The 21,009-nt window shown below is 42.5% G+C and overlaps 1 protein-coding gene across 2 annotated transcripts; it reads right to left on the bottom strand.

Annotated features, from left to right (window-relative positions):
• Positions 1-515: 515 nt before the first annotated feature.
• On the bottom strand, positions 516-20,780 carry Elac1 (elaC ribonuclease Z 1). 2 transcript variants are annotated; one of them, XM_040741617.1, is made up of 4 exons: positions 20,688-20,780; positions 12,883-13,047; positions 7,474-7,938; positions 516-4,881 (listed from the first exon to the last, which is right to left on the bottom strand). In XM_040741617.1, exons 2-4 carry the CDS (start codon positions 13,037-13,039, stop codon positions 4,415-4,417), a joined length of 1,089 nt encoding a protein of 362 aa, XP_040597551.1. In that variant the 5' UTR covers positions 13,040-13,047; positions 20,688-20,780; the 3' UTR covers positions 516-4,414. The 2 variants fall into 2 exon arrangements, with proteins under 2 accessions (XP_040597551.1, XP_040597550.1); XM_040741616.1 differs by lacking the exon at positions 20,688-20,780 and adding an exon at positions 14,617-14,939.
• Between the last annotated feature and the right edge of the window lie 229 nt (positions 20,781-21,009).

Here is a 21,009-nt window from a genome sequence, read left to right as displayed (position 1 = left end):
GGCACACACCTTTACTTCCAGCACTTGGGAGGCAGAGACAAGTGGATCTCTGTGAGTTTGAGGCCAGCCTGATCTACAAAGTGAGTTCCAGGACAGGCTTCAAAGCTACAGAAAACACTGTCTCCAAAAACAAAACAAAACAAAACAAGCAAAAAGTTGAATGAGGCTCTTATATCATTCCTCTACCCTGTATAAATCTGCAGACTATTTCCCAAGGCTCAGCCCTCATCCCCTCTTTCTCTCTTTGCTCTAATATCCTTACACAACCTAAGCTGGCATCCAACTCTTAGGTAGAGCAAATCTTTCTCTTGTCTTTCCCCTGACTCTAAGGCTTTGTCTTAGAACACAACACCAAAGTTCCAAAATGTTACTTGTAAGGATTTGCCCACTAACATCACAGGCAAGAGTTCTTCACCTCCTCCTTGGTGTTATAGATTAGGTCTGTGAATTTTGTGTGTTTTTAACATGAACCATTGGATAACAAAGTACTAAGTATGAACAACAGGACAAGAACATTTGATCCAGTAAACACTATTTATTGAATGCCTTTGATGTTCTAGGCACTGAGTAGTCATAAAGGGGAACAGAAGCAGACACGGCTCTGCCCTTGTGTGGGGTACAGAGCTGGCATGAAAGAGAAACATCACATACAGAGGCAGAACGAAGCTGTGAGTTACAAGTGCCAGGAAGATGGGTTGCAGGTGCTGAGAAAAACACACCACCTAACAGGAGCTGGGCAGGCAAAGTCCATGAGGCCTGACAGCAGAGCTGAGGCCTGGAGGTTCACTAGGTTGATTTGGGGAATGGCAAATGGCATTTCAGGTGAAGGAAGCAGGCCACTGAAAGGCTCTGGAACATCAAAAAACCTTGGTGAAGGACAGAAAGAAGGCCCACATGGCTGGGGCTGCAAACTTGAGTAACACTGGGTAGTAAGATTAAGTTAGAGAGATGAGTGAAGCCAGACCACTACAATGTTTCAAGTCAGGGAGAGATGGCAAAATTTTACATTTTGGGGGGAAAACACCACTCTGGCTACAGTACAGATGATAAACAGGAATATTACAAGGACTCGAGCTGAACTGTCAGCTGCCTGGAGTACCAACAGACAACTATTCAGAGAAGTGGTTTATCTCTATGGGTGTGCTGTGATGCAACTGCTATACTAAATGGATATATATATACAGTCTCAACACCCTTCATACTAGTGATTAGAAGCCACCAACAAAAGTGGTAGTCTTTCCTCCCCAAACTTCTGCCCCCCTTTGCCACAACTGCTTTCTCTACTTAGAAAAGTTATTAGTACATGTTAAGTGTGCAAAACAGTGAGTTGCATTGTCACATTTTCATGCGTTCTTATAATCTGAATTCACTTTTAACCATCCATAGTCCTTTGTTTTCCATAGGGGGGATTCAAGTGGGGGACACTGGGGATCAAACCCAAGACCTAACCACTTTTCTACCCAAGCTATGCTCCCAGACACTTTCCTTGCTTTTTAAAACATGATATGCTTAAATGGTTGTTTTTCATTTTTGTACACCAAAGAGAAGAAAAGTTACACACCACTACCCCAAAGTATCTCCTTACACTTACTTCTTGTGTATCAAGAGAGAATATTCAAAGTTACAACCAGTGCTTCCTTTTTAATATTCCCCTATAAAAATAAACAAAAATTCCACATATTTGGGCTTTGGGATGTAGTTCAGTTAGTAGTGTTTGCTTAGCAGGCACAAGTCCTGGCTTCCCAGTGCCACGCAAACCTGGTGACAGATGACTGTTATTCCAGCATTCTGGAGGCAGAGGCAGAAGCATCAGAAGTTCAAGGTCATCCTTGGCTACATAGCAAGTTGAAGGGTAGTCTGGACTACATGAGACCCATCTCAAAGGAAAAAAGAAAAGAGAAGGGCGGGGGTGTGGAAATGGCCCCATTGATTGCCTTTATTAGTTCATTAGCCCTCAAATCTGCCAGTGAGAACAGACCCAGGACACCTCACCACATACATACACCTCTGTGAGATAAAGTGTCATCACTGTCCATTTGTGATGGACACATTGAAAAAGGATTTGTATTTCATTAGTACAGGAGAAAGTAGAAAATTTTCAAGCTGGCATCAGAATATTCAAAGAAATAAGAGTTGAATTATATGTATTAAAGGCATAATAAAAATATTTGCACTAGGAGGCAAAAGTCATTTTTTCTTTTTATACTACAGATCAAACCCAGTGCTTCAGACATTCTAAGTAAGTGTTCTACCCCCCAAGCTGCACTCTCAGCCTAAAAATTATAACCCTTTCTTGGGAAACAAATATTCAAAACATTATGGTCAGATTAAAAGTACATGCTTAGAACCCAGCTCTCAAGCAGGAGAACCAGCTTGAGGCCAGGTTGGGCTACACAGTGAGACTTGTTCAAAAGCAGAGGGAGAGGGAGAGGGAGAGGGAGAGGGAGGAGAGGGAGAGGGAGAGGGAGGAGAGGGAGAGGGAGGAGAGGGAGAGGGAGAGGAAGTTTTTTTTAAACTGATGAAGTCATATCTTCAATAGAGTAATAAAACAGGTCACTGCTCTGTGGTGGTGGTTAGGAATGTGAATGAACATGAAATATGTAAGTCAGGTGCCTTTCTTTCTGTCCTTGGTTTTTGCTTTTGTTTGAGATAAAGTCTTACTATGTAGTCCAGTCTCTCCTGGATCTCAAATTCTCCTGCCTTAGCCTCACAAATGCAAAGGAAACAGGTTTGTGCCACCATGCCTGACTAAGATGTCAACATTCAGAGAGATCAACTACAATGAAGGAACAACTTGGAGATACAGATATTTGTACATAGGAACCCCGTGTCAGTTTTACTTCTACTAACAGAAAACAACCTCAGTGCTCCAAGATACAACTCTGAAATGAAATAGAACCACTAACTTCATTCTTTCAGAGACCATTTAGTGCTGTAGAAAGTGCTAATGGAGAAAGTAGTTAAGGACTCGTCTGTTAGCAAGTGTTTTCTTTTGAAGCCCTACAGTGTTTCTCTACATCACTCATCTGCTTGCCCCTTTATGGTTTTCAAAGTTTTTATTGTGCCAAAAATAATGCCTCAGAGTTTCTTACAGAGGGTTTTTGATAATAAAATCCTAGTTTTTGTTTATCCAATAAAATATCTTTATTTTACGAAAATAGTGGAGGGAGGTCAGCCTTCATGTAAAAATATGCATGAATAAACTATGCACATACACAAACATATGTATAAGAATCTATAAAATATTTCTATATATACCCCTCAATTAAGTACATAAAAAAGTCTATTTTCTCCTAGGCTAGTCCATCAGTCACGTCTTCAGAATCACTCAGGCAGCTTCGCATGCAGTGGCTGGGGCCACTCTGACTCCTCACTTAGTCTATGGGGCAGAGCCAGGAGCTCTCAGTCCACCTCCACACTCAACTCAGCACAGCTCCTGGGCCGCTGGACCTGGAGCAGACACTCTCCCCACGTGGTGGAATCCTGACTATTTCTACCCACAGTTACAAGCTTCACTTAATGACTCATTTCTTCCAAATAATACTTGATGTGGCATTTCATTCTAACCATCTATTGGAAGATTTAGCTTATCTATTAATTCAATCCATTACATCACTAATTTTGGCAAAGCATATTCACATTGGGAAAAAAAGTTTTGTGTCTCTGAACAGGCCTAGAATTTCAAAGTAATGATTATGCAGGACTAACCCAAACTGTGCAGGGCACAGGGCATCTCTGACTCCCACTGACTGAATGACTGTGGAGCCACCATCTCCCCTCAGTCACTGCAACAAGAAAAAGAATCCCATGCTATTCCTAGTAGTTCCTAGTAGACTGCCATGTGTTGAAGGGAACCAGAATGTTTAATAAAATGCTAAAACCTAGTCCAAACCTGCACTGACTATTCAAGTGAAACCCCCAAAATGTTATCTTCAATACTGTACATATACTGCCTCCATACATTGAACTCTGTGTTAGGACACAACTTTTATACAAATTGCCAAATACCATTTTTTAGCTGAAAGGACCCAGTCCTAGATACTTTGCCTGGGCAGAGCTAAGTCCAATACTGTGTGGAGTATTGGCTTCTATCTGTGGCAAGAGACACAAAAGGAATAACCCTGAAAAATCGATTATTTTGTCACATCTGCACTCTAAAAAGGATGCTGGGTATTTTTACCATTTAAAAATGATTTATTGTTAAAAATCTTGGTCCCTCTCACTACTGAGTCAGCTCAGCAATTCAGCTCTATCTTTAGGATGTTAGGGTCAAAATGATTTTAAGGGAAAAAAATTCCAAAACTTTAAGAAAAAAAAGTCACTCACAACCAACAACAAAAGTAGTTTGTAGTGCAGATCTGGTAACAACACATCCACAGCCAAGTCCACATTTATGCATTCAGGAGCACTGGTTTCATTTCTTGATTGGAATGCCGATCACCATAAAATCCTCCGCTAGAGTCACTTCTTGGAGGCCTAACACTGCCTCAGCTTGCTTTTTCAGTTCTGCAATGCCATCTGTCTCCCCCTCTCTAGCCAAGGCCGTCGGTTTGTACCTCTGACTGAAGTGAGTCAGAACCAGCCTCTTGGCACGGCACAGCTTCGCAAATGCTGCTGCCATCTGTGGCGTGCTGTGGCCATGCTCTTTTGCTTTGTCCATCTGGGAATCATCCAGAGTCGCCTCATGGATCAACAGGTCCGCTTCAAAGCACAGCTTCACTCCACCATCACCCACAACCCCAGAACAGTCACCCAATATGCAGATTTTTCTCCCAACCATAGGCTTTTTTAGGACATCTTGGGGAGAAATTGTAACTCCATTATCCAAAACAACAGAAATTCCATTTTTCAGCTTCCCATAGGCAGGACCTGGGGGCACACCTGATGAGGAAACAGATACTACATCAAGGATATGGAATAATGACTTGTAAAGAGACAACTTTAACAGCATAGGAAACAGCAAATAGCAAAGGCACCCAGGGGTCTAGAGAGAGTTAAGTGCATTTGCTGCTCCTGTAGAGGATCTGGAGTCAATTCCTAGCACCCACATGGCAGCTCAGACATGTCTGCAACTCCAGTTCCAGGGCCTCTGAGGGTGACAGACAGATACATACACACACACACACACACACACACACACACACATATATATATTGCACAGGCATAACATATACAAAACACCCATACATATAAAATTAGAGGCATCCAATTATTTTCAAAACTGCAAAAGATGCTTTCCTACTACTATACAACTGGGATATGTAAACATTTTAGAAGTTCAGTAGCAACTGCTGTTATTAACAACGGCTTAATACTTGATACCTTTTCCTAGCACATGTGTGAGCTGATGCTTAAACTCTGCACTATCACTTAGGCCTTACTATACTCAACATTCCAGCTTTCATTTTCTCTTTGTGTGAGATCCTTTATTTACTACAATATCAAACAGTAGATCTAAATAATCATATAGTCAATATCCCTAGCTGGAACAAGTGTCTATGAACTGATTCAGTAAACAAGAACTTGTTAGAGAGGACCACTGGAATCCTAGGTTTGAGCTAGGGAGATGGTGCAGCAGGGACGACCCTCACAGCCAAGCCTAACAACCTCAGTTTGATTACGGAGACCCACATGGTGGAAGGAGAGAGTCAACTCCCAAAAGTTGACATCTGACCTCTACCTGCACACCACGGCAAACACACACGCACACACACAAAGCAAAACAAGCAAAAATAAGGTCGAGGGGAATTTCAGGCAATCATACATGATTAATCTTCTTGGTAGATTGTAGTAGATCCAGATTTTTAAGCTTCAGTAATATTTAATTTATAGTAACATTGTGGATAATACTTACAAACAAATATATGGTCAACATTTCCAACAGAGATCATGTTTAAAGTTTCCAAATATAACTATTCACATAGTATTTACATGACAAAAATACCTTTGAGCTACATCACTTTCCTCATTATCTAGTATATAGTTTTAGTTGGGGAAGAAAACTAAAACTCAGATGAATCACTACCATTCTTTAAGCAGGACTATCCATGCAATGCCTGGTGTAGTGAGGCTAGAAGTAGGATGGACCTGACCTGCGTTTCTTAAGGTCTCCTCACTTATACATCATGGCCTCACATGGAGAATTTACATCTTTGTGTGTTTCCTTCCCACTACAATGAACCATGGTATACAGAACCAGTTAAGGTGCAGTGTTCTGAATGCCAAATTAATTCAGTCAAGATAGAATGAGTAGGCAAGGTATATGGAAAGGAAACTCTTGAGGTAATTGGCTGCTGTTGTAAAGTAAAGACCCATGGCAAAAATCCTGACACAGAAGATGCCATTGAAGGGTCAAAGAGATGCCTCAGTGGGTAACGTGCTTGTTGAGCAAGCATGAGGACCTGAGTTCAGATCCCAGTACCCATGTAAAAGCCAGGTGTGGTGGTGCGCATCTGTAACCTTAGCATTGAGGGAACAGAAAGAGGTGAGTCCCAGGGTCTTGCTGGGTAGTCAATCTAGCCAAAAATAGTGAGCTTTAGCTTCAATGAGAGACCCTGTATCAAAAAGGTAGACAGTAATTGAGAACTCCTGATGTCAGCCTCTGACCTCTGCATGCACACGCATGGCTTAGAGGACATAAGGACATACACACACACACACACACACACACACACACACACACACACACACACTTCACACAAAGATGTCATTGAAAACATACCTCAGGACTGTGTACATTTCAAATTCCAACCAATCTTGAGACAGAGGCTGGAGGATCATGAGTTTGAATTTGAGCTACATAGTGAGTTGTAGGCCAGGCTGGGCTACAGAGTTAAACCCTGTATCAAACAAAAATAAAAAAAGAAACAGATTTTAAAAACAAAAATACAATAACTTCAAAAATAAGACATGAAGATTAGGAGTATAGCTTAGTAGTAGAGCACATGGGCTTGAACCCTAGCATGGCCAATATAAATCAAAAAGGGAAGCACAAGGAAATAAAAATCAAATCATGGACTTACCAACCCAATTCAAATCACCTTTCCAACCAAATCAGAGCTGGGCCTGGTCATACAGGCTGCATTCCAGCTTCTCAGAAGGATCTCATACTCAAAGCCACCTTGGGCAAATTAGGGAGATCCTGGCTCAGGTAAAAAATAGCAAAAGAGTTGGAGATATAGCTCAGTGGTAGAGACTGCTTGCCTAGAATATGTCTTAGATTCAACTCCCAGTGTATCCAAAAAAGAAAAAAGAATGTGAATCCAGGAAGCTAACAAGAACAGATTCAAATATATTAAATATTCAAGTTTTGTTCTAAATAGCATCTTTGGACCCTAAAGATTTTCCTTAATAAGCAAATTTTGGGCTAACGAAGTGAGCGCTTCCTGTGACCACACAGGAAACAGGCTACCCTGATACTCTCAGTGGCTTCCTTAAAACAGCTCAGCTCCAGAGAAGGAAAGGCATACTCACCGAGGTCTTTCAGCTTCTGTGCATTGAGTTTACCTGCACGCTTCTTTTCCACAACTGAAAAGCCAAAGGATGGAATTCTGTGAAAGAGGCGAAATGCTTTTACAACAAACTGCTCATCATCAACCAGACAGTATGAGTTTTCTTCCGTGTCTAACAAGATAGTTCGTCCCTGTCCTTTGGGAGAGCTGTCTGCGTCATTCACATGTGAACATTCTTTTAGTTCTTCCACAGGACACTGATCAGCTGTAGGCACTATCTCATGGACCACATAAGGAAAAACCAACTCTGTATGGGAGAGCTCCATGGTTCTACAGATAAAGTCCCGAAGCCCTACAGGGCCATAGATTTCAATAGGCTGCCTTGTGACCACAGAGCCACTCTGTAGACTGATCGTACAGAGGAGGCCTGGAAGGCCGAAGAAGTGGTCTCCATGAAGATGTGTGATGAAGATCTTGGTGATTCTCCCTTTTAATTGAGACAGAGAAATATATTAGAAAATTTTTCAGAAATAAAAGCCAAGGCAAAACTATTTGACTCAGCATCCCCACCCCTCTGCCCCATGCGGGAGGTTAACCTTGTGCATACTGGGATGTTGCTCTATCTACCACTGCACTGTCACTGAGGAACAGCCTCTGTTCCACACACAAAGCAATTAAAAACAAGCATAAGAACTTCTATAAAAAAGCAGTAGACTGAAGTTATACATTCCGTATGCTACCACACACTTATTTATTCCTTCCATTTTGCTGTGTGACTCTAGAAAACATAGGCAGAGGCTTTATTATGCTCTGAAGTCTGTCTGTCTGGTTGTTTGGTTTTGTGTGTGTTTCTGTGGGGTGAATGTGGTGCTGTGTGTGTAGTCTATGCACATGAATATGTTGATATACATGCATGTAGAGACCAGAGGAGGAGTTTGGGTGTCTTCCTCTATGGCTCTCTACTTTATTATCTTGAGACAGGGTCTCTCATAAACCAGAAGCTTACCATTATGGCTAGGCCGGATGACTAGTGAGCTCCTATGATCTGCCTCTCTGACTACCCCCTAATGCCGGGGTTATAGGCACCACACAGGTACGCCCAGTTTTTTACGTAGATGAGGGATTTGAATCAGGGCCTCATGCTGGACAGCAAGCACTCCTATCCTTGAGACATCTACCCAGCCCTACTTGGTTGTTTTCTGAGACAAGATCTCACTCTAAAACCCATGCTAGCCTGGAACTCACTATGTAATCCAGTCAGCCTTGAACTTGTGGCAACTCTTTTTCCTTAGCCTCCCAAGTGATAGAATTATAGGTGTGAACTACCAAGTTCAGCTTCACCAGACAGTTTAAATAGGATAGTATTTTTTCTATGAAACTCTTCAAATTATAGTGTTTTATAGCTTTTAAAGTGTTTCCCTACATATCCTCACTTTTAAAAAGTGAAATATAAAGTACATCAAGATAACTCACTTAACTAAATGGGCCTCAAGTATCAAAGCATCTTTCGGTTACACTGTCCCCTATCAGTCCCTCTGAGACCTGCAAACATCGAAATGAAATGTTCCATTGTTTTAATTGGATCAGGCCTAAACCCAAAACTGTCTTTTAAGGTCTCCTTTCAGGACAGGGATTCACCAACAAAGACTGAACATTTGTCCCTGTGAGGATGTGGAGGAAGGACAAATAGGACAAGGACTGAGAATGAAGGATAAGAAAACTAGAAGAGGAACAAAGTAAGAGACGAGGACATGGACACCAGATGCCAGCATGCAGACTGAAGGCAGATCCCTGATCATACTACATGAGGGCACACAGGCCCAACTCTTTTTCCCAGTCTGAACCTATACAACAGCTTTTTCAGTGCACACTGGCTTAGCTTCTAACTCGATTTAGCTAATGGTAAACTGAATTACTGCTGGTAAATGGCAGGATGCCACATCAGCATTTTCTCCGAAGAAGTGGAGAAATGCACCACAGGCATTTTGAAAGTAACAATCACAACCAGCACATTTCCAGTAGAACAGGCTCAAGGGCCACCTATCTGCAGTATATGATACCATAAAAGTACAGGAGCATTTTATTGATGCCATAAAAGAACAGGAACAGTTTATCACACTGTGATTTGTTCTGACAGCAAATGCTCTCAAAGCAAGTCTTCCCAGAATGACCGTGCTGAGGCTGCAGTGGCTGAGCAATGGCGGCTCAGAGGTTGACTGGGGTCCTGGAGGACCCCCACCCCCATCCTAGGAGATGCTCTCTCATTTCACAAGGTTCTTCTCCCACTATGCGTGCTGCCTTTGCTCTTCTCCTCCTCAGGTTTGTCCTGTAATTTCTGTGTGGTGCTGGGGATTCAGTCTAGAGTGTCACACATACACCTGGCAAGTGTGCACTCACTGAGCTACACACCTCAGGACTCTTTTTTAGCCTTTTTTTTACTTCAAATGAAAGTATATTCCTTAAATTTCTCCATTCCCCCTTCCCAGGCCACCTCTCAGTATGACCCAAGGACTTTAGAAACAAAAAACTACAGGAGCAACTGAGTCCAGATCCCATGTTGGCCTTAAAACTGTCATCATCACTTTTTAGGCCTTCTCACTATCTATTACAAAACAAAGCCAAAGCTGAATACAAAACAGCCTGCAACCCAAAACAAGCACAGCAAATGAAGAAAAGGAAAAACTGCTTCCCACAGTTATCAGTTTCAAGAAGGCCAGGCATTTCATTTTCAGGAAATGTGATTTCTGAGAGACAAGGAATGGCAACCGCAGTTATGAAAGGTATGAGGAAGCTATCAGATGAAGGGTGAAAATCTCACCAGATTCCTTTCCCCTAAGAAGAAAGAAGTGGTGGGGAAACACTGCCCAAAGAAGCAGAACACTAAACATCCTCAGTTCAACATGGTGACGTAATTAAATCTGCTCTTCTACAGTATATGATACATACACTGCTCAGATAAAAAAGCAGCTAATGTCGAGTAAACTGTGATTCCATTAGGCAAATTTCACATACCTCTATACATATTCACACCACTACTACATGTATATTTATAGGAAATGTACCTGTGAGAGCTAGGAATGCAACTCAGTTGGTAGAGTGTTTGCCCATTATCCACGAAGCCCTGAATTCACTCCCTAGCACTACATAAAACTGGATGTTGTGGTCCATGCCTGTAATCCCAGCACTTGGGTTGGAAAGGCAAGAGGACTGATGATATTCAAAGTCATGGGCTACGTAACAAGTTCAACACCTCCTGGACTACATGGAACTCTGCTTCCAAGAAAAGAGAAAGAGGTATGTATGGGTGTGTGTGTGTGTGTGTGTGTGTGTGTGTGTGTGTGTGTGTGTGTGTGTTTGTGTGTAGTGCGTATAAGACTCAGACTTTTCTTATTTATACTTTATAGTTTTGTTTTATTTGAATTTCTTCAATAAAAATATGTGTTTAAAAATTTTATAATTTTGTTCCTTTGAGACAAAGTCGCATATAGCTTGGGCTTGATTCAAGCATAGAGGATAGCTTTGAACTCCTAATCTTCCTGCTTCTACAACCTAAGTATGGGGCTAACAGGAATGCATCAACAGAGCAGCCTCAGCAACATGTTTTTCTTCCTCTCCTTCCTGCCTCCAGCTCTAGCATGCATGAACACGCTTACACACACACACACTTGAAATGAGCCAAACCTGGTAGCACAGGCCTGTTATTCTAACTATTGGGAAAGTTGAGTCAGGAAGACCACAAATTCAAGGCCTTCCTGGGCAACTGAGTGAATTCAAGGACAGTTAATGGGTAACTTAGCAAAATCTTATCTCAAAATAAAAACTTGGAAAAATAAAAATAGCTAGAATATTGCTCAGTGGTAGAGCACTCAATTGCCAGTACACACACACACACACACACACACACACACACACACACACACACACACTGTATATATGTATGTATGTATGTATGTATGTATGTATGTATGTATGTAATTTAAATTATTTCTAGTATTGGGGGCTAAATCAAGGGTCCTGCATATAGTCCCATTTAAAGTTTTTACCATTGTGTTAAGATCATGTTTTTCCAATACTTTTAAGAATCAGTCAATGTTCATTTCTTTTGCTTTGTTGATTTTGGTTTTAATGATGGGGACTGGAACTTGGTTAGCACACAGCCCGAACATGCATTCCACCACAATTAGTGCCCCTCTTTCATGTTTCCTGTATCTACATGATTGATGGCTTCTGGTCCCTGGACACTAGAAGTGTATTTCTTTAAATACTAAGTGCACACCCTCTGATGATCTGTAGCAGCTATGATTTATCAAGACCTCAAAAGTGGGAGACCCTAAATGTCCATCTGTTCACAATAAACATTATTAGGCGTTTATCAGTCACACCGTGTCACTAACCCTACCTGACTGTACATCACCGTGCAAGCACAAAAACAAACTACTTAAGTAACATAGTTCAGACACTAATGATGCTAAAAAGTTAATAAAAATGGTATAAAATAAAGGAATGCCTGGGGTAAGGGAGAGGATACTTAGCCCAGGAGGTTCAGAAAACCTTGAGGAAAAGCCTTTAACATTTAAATGATGAAAACCTGATAATTGTTATTAGAAATTATTTTTAAAGATTTAAATAATGAGATGGAAGTAGCCATGTAGGATATCAATTACTTAGCATATGTAATTCCCTCAATGTTTTTTTGAGATAAGTTCTCACTGTGTAGCTCAGGGCTGTTCTCTAACTCACAATCCTCTCTACCGACACAGTTCTAGGACTCCAAGCAAGTGTCACACACCTGGTTTATAACATTTCTTTTAGGCAGCTTGTATCACTGTTCTTTGAGACAAGAAAAGCAAATTTAAGCCCACTGCTCTGCTAAGGTCGAGCCTGAGATACAACTGGGACTAACACCCAGGTGTGCCTGTATCTGGGTAGACAGTTTTCACCACGGGTTCCTCTACCTCAAGGTCTTGGTTCACTACTCCATTCCCTCAAGCTGGACTCCCATTCTGCCCAGCCAGGGATTCTCCTCTCTCAGCAGTTCATAGATAAACTTGTCTGAGATGGCTAACATGATAGCATCAACTGCCCTTTGCATTCTCCCATAACACTATCTCCCGTGGAGACCAGTATGGCCACCACTCCCTTGTTAGGACAGGGTCCATCTGCTACACCTGTGTCTTTCGATATCCTGCATGCCCAGGCCTTCATAACCCCTTCTCTCAACACTTAGTGGGTAAGTGAGAAGCAAGTAAAGGTATATGTGACACTCAGCAGGCACTGCTGGATGCCTGATGCTCTTCGAAGTCTTGCCAGAAAGAGCTCTAGTTCTGAAGTGGGTACTACTTTTGGGCTGTTACAGAACAACAGGTTCCCTAAGAGTCAAGGCATGAAACACAACCTAAGGCAAATCCAGGTAAGTTGAATGCACACTAACCTGCTTTAAGTTGGCTTTTCATAAGCTGTGTCTGTGTTCCCTCCCCACAGTCAAAGAGCCAGCACTCGCCCTCACACCGAAGAACCACAGCTGAGGCACCCCGGGTTGGGGATGGATATGCTGCTCCTGTCCCAAGAAAGGTCACATCCATAGACATCTTCCACCCTGCAAAAGAAATATCACCTGGGTTTATTAAAAAAAATCACTGCACCAAAACACATTCCTCTGAGATTCACTGATTGATTGATTGACTGGTTGATTTTGGGTGCTGGGATTGAACCCAGATTTTCACACTTGCTGAACATGGAGCTATACCTTTGATCCCTATTTATTCTCTGGCTAAAATGGTCTGTTTGATGGTTTAAAATAGCGCTGGTACTCTACCACTGAGCTATACCCCCAGTCCTGGCTATATCTTAACTGGCTAAAACTACAAGTCACCAAACCTTATATAAACACACACACACACACACACACACACACACACCACCACCACCACCACCACCACCACCACCAACAACAACAACAACAACAACAGCAGTACTAGAGTTTGGGGGATCAGCAGGTTAGACTGCTTGCCACTATACCTGACAATCTGAGTTTGGCCCCTAGAATCCACATGGTGGAGGGAACCAGTTCCTAGTTATTTATATATATTTGAAGGGTTAGAGGTTAGCTCTTGCCTGGCATGTAGAAGGCTCTGGGCTTAGTACCTGGCACTATAAGTAAAACACTATAGTTGAATTCCAACCCTATGACAATCTCAGAAAGACAAACTACAGAGACAGTAAAAAGATGAGTGTATGCCATGATGTCAGGGAGATGATCAACAGGGTAAGCACATTTTTAAGGAAACAAAACCATTCTATGTGACAATCAAGTCAGCAATGTAGTTATATGGAGATGGGACTGTAACGGGTACAGTACTTACCTAGCGTGTACAAAGCTCTGGCTTTGACCACAGTATCACATATACAAAGAAATGTTATTGTATATCTGAACACACAGTGCACAACACAAAAATCCAAATAATGTTTGTTAATAATTGTCAACACTAACTAATGAACTTACCAGACTAATGTCAGTACAGAAGAAAATGGAGGGTAAAGGGTGAGAAGGTCTATGAGAAGGCTCCATACTTACACTAGTTCATTTTTTTAAAGTCCCAATAAACACTAAGCCCCACCTGGGTGTTGTGGAATCTTATTTTAAAGTGTGTTAAATTTGTTTACGCTCTGGAACATTTTAATTAAATGTGTAAAAGATGTGTTGCTTTTGTTTATGGTGCATTTGTTTAATTCTGTGAAGCTGTGATTCTTTGCCTGTCTAAAACACCTGATGGTCTAATAACCCTAACCCTAACAGCCAATATTGAGGCAGGAGCAAGGATAGGCGGTGGTGGCAGACAGAAGGGAATAAATAGGAGAAATCTGGGAGGAGCAAGGCAGGAGCAAGGAGAGGAGGACACCAGGATCCAGCCACCCAACCACCCAGCCACCCACAGAGTAAGAGTGAAAGTAAGATATATAGAAGTAAGAGAAGGAAAAAGCCCCGAGGCAAAAAAGAATTGGGATAATTTAAGTTTAGTAAAACTGGTAATAAGCCAAGTTAAGGATGGGTGGTTTATAAGTAATAATAGGTCTCTCCAAGTGTGATTTATTTGGGAGCTGGGTAGTGGCACCCCCAAAGAGCAAAAGAGCCCAAAGAGAAAGAGTAAAAAACAATCAACAATACCTGGGTTTGGTTCTGGTGAAGGTTCTGAACAAGAGAGAGTATTTGATCATGCTCACCGAGTGGTGGCCATGGTGACCACCACTTCATCTGAAGGACCAGGGTACTGGATAACTATTGATATTTCACAGCAATGCAAAAGGTATCCTTCCTTCAAGGACAGAGTTAATTGTTGGTTAGTCTGCCTCTGCCTTCTCCAAGTTCCGAGGCTCAAACACAAGGCCTTGTGGACAGACCAGAAGAGCGATCTTAAGTATACCTCCAGCTGGGACTCTAGCTACTCTTTCCAGTGATCTGCAACCCAGTGAGTGTGAAGGTTTCGGCCAACTCCTGGCACTATTCTCACGAGATCTGTGCCACCTTTGACTGTGGATGTGATGGGAGATGTGGGTCACCTGTAGTAAATGAGGGTTAGCTGAAACTTATGAATAACCAGTTCCACATGAGGTAGAAACTCAAATCCAAAGAGATTAGATGTGTTTTAAAATTAGAAGAGTTCTGGGGATATAGTTCAATAGGTGAGCCTTTGCATAGCATTCCAGAGGCTCTGGCTCCATCCCCCAACACTGGGGTGTAGGATCCAGAGAATATATAACTTTGGGGAGTGGAAAAGTCTTTCTTGTAGAGAGGCAAGAAGCTTGGAAATTTAAAAGTAACGTTACACCATTTTTGTAATGCCTGTGTATCAAAAACTCAGTCAAATGACAAAAAAAAAAAAGGTAAACATCCACAAAACCTCAGGCTGAGGGAAAAATCTCAGAAGGAGCAGAAGGATTTTGTAAGAGCTGGATGACCAGGATGCCTGCTGCTACGTGTGCCTTCCAAATGTGACTAGGAAGCTGCACAAGAATGTGAAGTCTCAATACCACGGTTGCCTAAACGTGGCCTTCAGATGATAGTGCCAGGCCACATGGCCGGCAGACATGTCAAAAGGTCCCACCCCTAGATGAAGAGTTACAATCAATGGATGAATGAGGTTTTTTTTTCCCAGAGACTAGCCACCTGCATGGATGGACCTAACTGAGGCAGCAAGAGAATAAGAAAAGACAAACTTGCATAGACATACACAAACAGCTGGGGTTGGGTGGGCTGGGCTATCTCATGGACAAACCCAACACCCCAGAAGCTCGCTGTGCTTATTATATAGAGTTGAACAGAGAGGACTTTTTTGCACATAGCTGAACAAGGAGGCAGGGTGATGACATACAGCTGGATCAAAGAGTCAGGTTTAGCTCATCTCAGCAAGAGCGCTCTCTGTAGGGGAGCAGTCTTCAGACTGTAAAAGGGAGTAGGTGCCAAGGTGGAGATCTTGTGCGCATTCTGTCAACACTCATACTTGGACTCCTGAGGAAGGCTTTGCCATCCCTGTGAGCCTCACCCTGTGGAGGGAGGGGTAGGCTTTTCCTGTTGTTTCCAATGGGTCTGAGGTTAGGGTCCATGACATGGCCGTGTCCATGTCAACAGCACATTCACTCAGGACTTCACTCAGGGATTCCTCCACTCCCTAGCTACCCAATCCCAGCTGGTCAGCCCTAAACATATGATGCATGAACAACACTAAATGGATTCAGTAGGTTGTATATACATATGTGTACATATGTGTGTAACAGTAGTAATTAAAAAAGAGGTCATGAATTTGAAAGTGGGAGGGGCAGGGATGAATTAGAAGTGGAAAGGGAGAGGTGGAAAAAGTATAAATACAGTACTTGTGAAAATTGTTTTTAAGAGATTAAAGCCTCCTAAAACGTTTAGTCAGTGTTGGAGAAGTGGTTCCTTGGGTTCAATCCCCAGAACCTACACGGTGGGAAGAGAGCCAGCTCTTACAGCTGTCTTCTGACTACCACATGTGCCCCTTCCAGCTCCTTTTAATTTATGGAAACACATTCAATAAAAATACTGACACACACACACAAATAAAGAAGATACATACCAAGTAATAGAATACATTCAAAAGATTAGAAGCATGAAAAGTGTTCAGCAAATTAAAGAACAAAGAGTCCCAATTTTCCCACATATCCGCTGGCAGATGCTAATTAAGCGATGCCAACCAGAGCTACTTGTGGTGATGGGAAATGGGGAAACAGGTGTAATCACAAGTTACTGATGGTGGAGGGGTGAATTGCTATTACGCTCTGGGATAATAATTTGATAATAAATATTGCCAGTTGTGATACTGTTAATAATAAACCCAAGCCATCTCATTTTCTGGAATCTAGTCTAATAAGGCTTACTGTGGTGCCTCTGGATGGGCTAAAATATAGAAGCAATTTACATTTATGTCAACAGGAAAATGACTAGTGTATGTTCTTAATATTAATTATTCTATTGGATTATATTATTATATAGGTAAAGACTCTGATCTGTAACTACAAGGATAACAGTGGGAAAAATTATAAATGGCTGCAGTATAATCTCATTTTTTAGAGCAATGCCCCAAGTCACTATTCACTTATATTAGAGTGTGGTGAGAAGGGCATACAACATATCATTAATATTAGTCATCTTCTGGATCTTTAGAATGATGGGAGGATGAACAGGAGACTATCTGCTAACTTAAATCTTTGGAATGTTTTCAGCTATAATGAGCAATGTTTTACTTATTTTTGTTTTATATTTAAAGTGAATTTTTTAATATAATAAAAGGCTAAACATGCTTCTATAACTACATAACATTTAGTTTTCCTTTCCATTTTGGGAAACAGCTCCCTACTCTCTTTGCCCTGCACAGGCCTCACACACAAGGTGGTTATCTATACCCAAGCATTAAGGTCACCGTTAGTATCCCTTCTGTGAGCTACTCCACAGTTTTTTTTTTTGTTGTTGTTGTTTTTTTTTTTTTGGTTTTTCGAGACAGGGTTTCTCTGTGGCTTTGGAGGCTGTCCTGGAACTCACTTTGTAGACCAGGCTGGTCTCGAACTTACAGAGATCCGCCTGCCTCTGCCTCCCGAGTGCTGGGATTAAAGGCGTGCGCCACCAACGCCCGGCTACTCCACAGTTTTGCTTCTAAGACCAAGCTTACCTTTTGACAGTTAAGTAGTTTAATGTGTATAGGCTTATTGCATTCCTTCCTTAGTGCACTGTCATGTTCAAGAGGTAGGAAGTTAACTTAAAGGCTAGTTAACAGGAGACAGAAGGACAGGATGTAATTGTTACTGGAATCTATGGTTCATATTGTTTGTCACTCCTGAAAACCTGGGAGACAGAAGCTGGCAGAAAGAAATGTGTTTCTTTACAGTTCTGGGATTAGGCATTTTCATTCTCAGAATTTCCTCATCTCTCATCCGAGTCTTCTACCTCTATTTTACATAATTGTTGCTATCCCCAACAAATAATGGGTCTAGACAAGAGGCTGGGAAAACCAGGAGCATATCAGAATTCTTCAGGGAGCTTAAAACACCAATGATTAGGTCCCATTTCAGAACAATTAAATAGAGAACTCTGTAAGGCACATGTTTAGTACTTTTTAAAGGGGGTACAAAGGTTGTTCCCCTGTAATTCTAACCATGAGTCACATTTAGAACTATAGAGTGGAACATGCTAGGTGATGCATACCCCAGCACTTAGAATGTAGAGCTAAGAGGATCTGGGATACCAAAACCAGCCAGCTTCAGCTGCATGGCAACTTTGAGGCCAGATTGCGCTACATAAGATACTTTCAAAACAGCCCAGCAAATACTTTCAAAACAGCCCAGCAAACCAATCAACCAATCAAACGAGAATGCCTTGGTAGGGCACTATAACCCAAGGATCATACCTGTAATCATTACTCAACATTAAAAAATGTTTTATTAAGAAAAATTTCAGGGGCTGGAGAGATGGCTCAGAGGTTAAGAGCACTGACTGCTCTTCCAGAGGTCCTGAGTTCAATTCCCAGCAACCACATGGTAGCTCACAACCATCTGTAATGAGACCTGGTGCCTTCTTCTGGCCAGCAGGCATACATGTAGGCAGAACACTGTATACATAATAAACAAACAAACAAATAAATAAATCTTTAAAAAATTTCAGGTGGGTCATGGTGGCACATGCCTTTATTACCAGCTCTCTGAAGACAGGCAGATCTCTGTAAATAGTCTACATAGTAAGCTCCAGGCCACCTAAGGCTACACAGTAAGGACTTGTCTCAAAAAACAAACAAACAAACCCAAGGTGAAATTTTCAGAGGCTAGAGAGCTATCTCAGCCCAGTAAAGTACCTGACAACACAGCCTGGGAATCTGTGTTCAGATCCCCAGCACCCACATAAAAATCTGGGTCTAGCAGGGGTGTTTATAATGCAAGGGCTGGGCAAGCAGACCAGCAGATCCCTGGAACTCACTGGACAACCAGTCTAGACAATCTGAATGAAATACCTTGTCTCAAAAAATTACAGTGGAGAGTAATCTGGAAGAGATGCAACTTCCGGCCTCCACATGCATTTGCACACACGTGTAGTGGATACACATCCACAGACAAATTCCAGGTGGGTGTGTTGGTGAACACCTCAGACCCTAACATGACAGGAGTCGAAAGTAGAGGGATTGAGAGTTTGAGACCAACCTGGGCTAGAGAAACCATGTCTTGAAACAGAGACAAAGAAAAGAAGAGATTTCAAATACAAAGAGAATTAGACATGTCAGGACAATACACTGCCATGACTATTCACAAAACTTCAAATTATCAACTCCTGGGCAACCTTGACTCATCTACACTCCAACTTGATTCTCACCACTCCAGAAGTACTTTCTAGGTGGTAGGGTGTGCTTCCAATGGAACTGACACCATGCTAGGATATTTCCTTTTCTGGTGTTAACATCTACTAATGATCACTGGCAAAATCCATCATTTCATTAGGGGCTGCCACTAGGCGACAAGTCAGCTTGTTAGTTGTTCCTCACTCGATTATCAGCTTATCCTGAGGAGAGCTTTGTATATAAGAGATCCATGAAGAGAGAAATAAGATCTAAGTCTTCATGATGAAGTATGAAATAATCAGGTCTCTGTGTACACAGCAGGCCTCCATAAGGTTTTCTAAATGCCAAAAGTAGAACCAGAACCAGAAAATGCTAAATACCACTTTACTGAGGAATTTCATGGAGATAGATTGGATAGATGGATGAATAGATAATAGATAGGTATAATATGTATATTACATATTTAAAAGATAATATGCAGGCTGTAGGAAAATACACATAGAACACACTGCTTGGTTTTTTAGCTAGTACAATACAAGGGGAAAACATAAGAGAGGGGATTAGGAGAGCAAAAGAGACAGGAGACATCACTTGTCTGTAATATGTGTAGCTTGTCTGGCTCCTGCTTTGGATAAACTGGGAAGGGAAGAGACAGCAGGGGAAATGTAAACACCGACTGGATAATAGATAATATGAAAGGCTATCTAGACTGATGATGACTTTGTTTAAAAACAGCTATCGACTCTTATAGACAGCCTTTAGCAGGTAGAAGGGTACATTTCAGAATCGCTTTAAAACAACAGTGGGAGAGGGTAGTGGGTGAAACAAGTTCGACCATGAATTGGGATTTTTTTTCCTCCATGGATGCTTGAAAATTTCTCCAATAAAAAGTTTAAAAATAGACTCAATAATCAAAAACCCTCCCGGTAGGTCAGGATGGCTTTGTGACACGCATCTCTCTAGGTATTAGGAATTAAATGCGAGCAAACCACCTTCGGTCCCTGTCTTCTGAACAAAAAGCAGCTGCTCGCTTTCTCAAGACTGTCATCCACGTTCGAGACAAGTGCGTAGTAATTTCAGCCTTGACAATGCTGTCACTTGTCACTTGGGGCCTGCCTGCAGATCAACAATATCTCTGCTGACCGTGGGGCCTCCCACAGCACCTGGGGGACTAGTGGAACCCAACAGCTCCTCAGTGTCCAGGAAGACAGTGTCAGGCCTGGGGTGCAGGAGGGTGATGACACCGCCCTTCATTTTTGAGATGAAGGAGCAGTGTGGGCCTGAGCATGAGCGGCCAGGCCTGTGGCCACCGCCAGCCCAGGGCACCAGGCGGCGCGTCCTCGCGCTCTGGCGCTCCCGGGACCTCTGCGCCCGCCCCCCTCGGGCGTCCTGCCCCACTCACCCTCTCTCCGAGGCCCGCCGGAGCCGAGGGAGGCGCAGGCCGGCTGCGGGACCCAGCAGTGCACGAGCGGCGACGCGCGGCCGGAAGTGCGCCGCCCCGCGGTCCGGCGCTGCCGCTCTAGGCGCGCGGGAGGTGCGCGGGAGGTCCGCGCTCGGTGGCGCACGCCCCGCCCGGGTGCAGTAGCTCCGAGAGGGTCGCGGGTCCCCACCCACTTCCAAGTGTCTGTAACGCGGTGACTGCGACGCGTGCCGGCCGCAGCTGCTGACCCCAAAGGGAAAACGTTTACTCTTCCGCGTTTGGTTTGATTTTCGTTCCCTGTTTT

This window comes from Mesocricetus auratus, unplaced genomic scaffold (genome assembly GCF_017639785.1).
Source record: "Mesocricetus auratus isolate SY011 unplaced genomic scaffold, BCM_Maur_2.0 Super-Scaffold_6730, whole genome shotgun sequence".
Classification (NCBI taxonomy): domain Eukaryota; kingdom Metazoa; phylum Chordata; class Mammalia; order Rodentia; family Cricetidae; genus Mesocricetus; species Mesocricetus auratus.
Note: the sequence above shows the minus strand (reverse complement) of the source record. Positions and strands in the feature narration are given on the sequence as shown.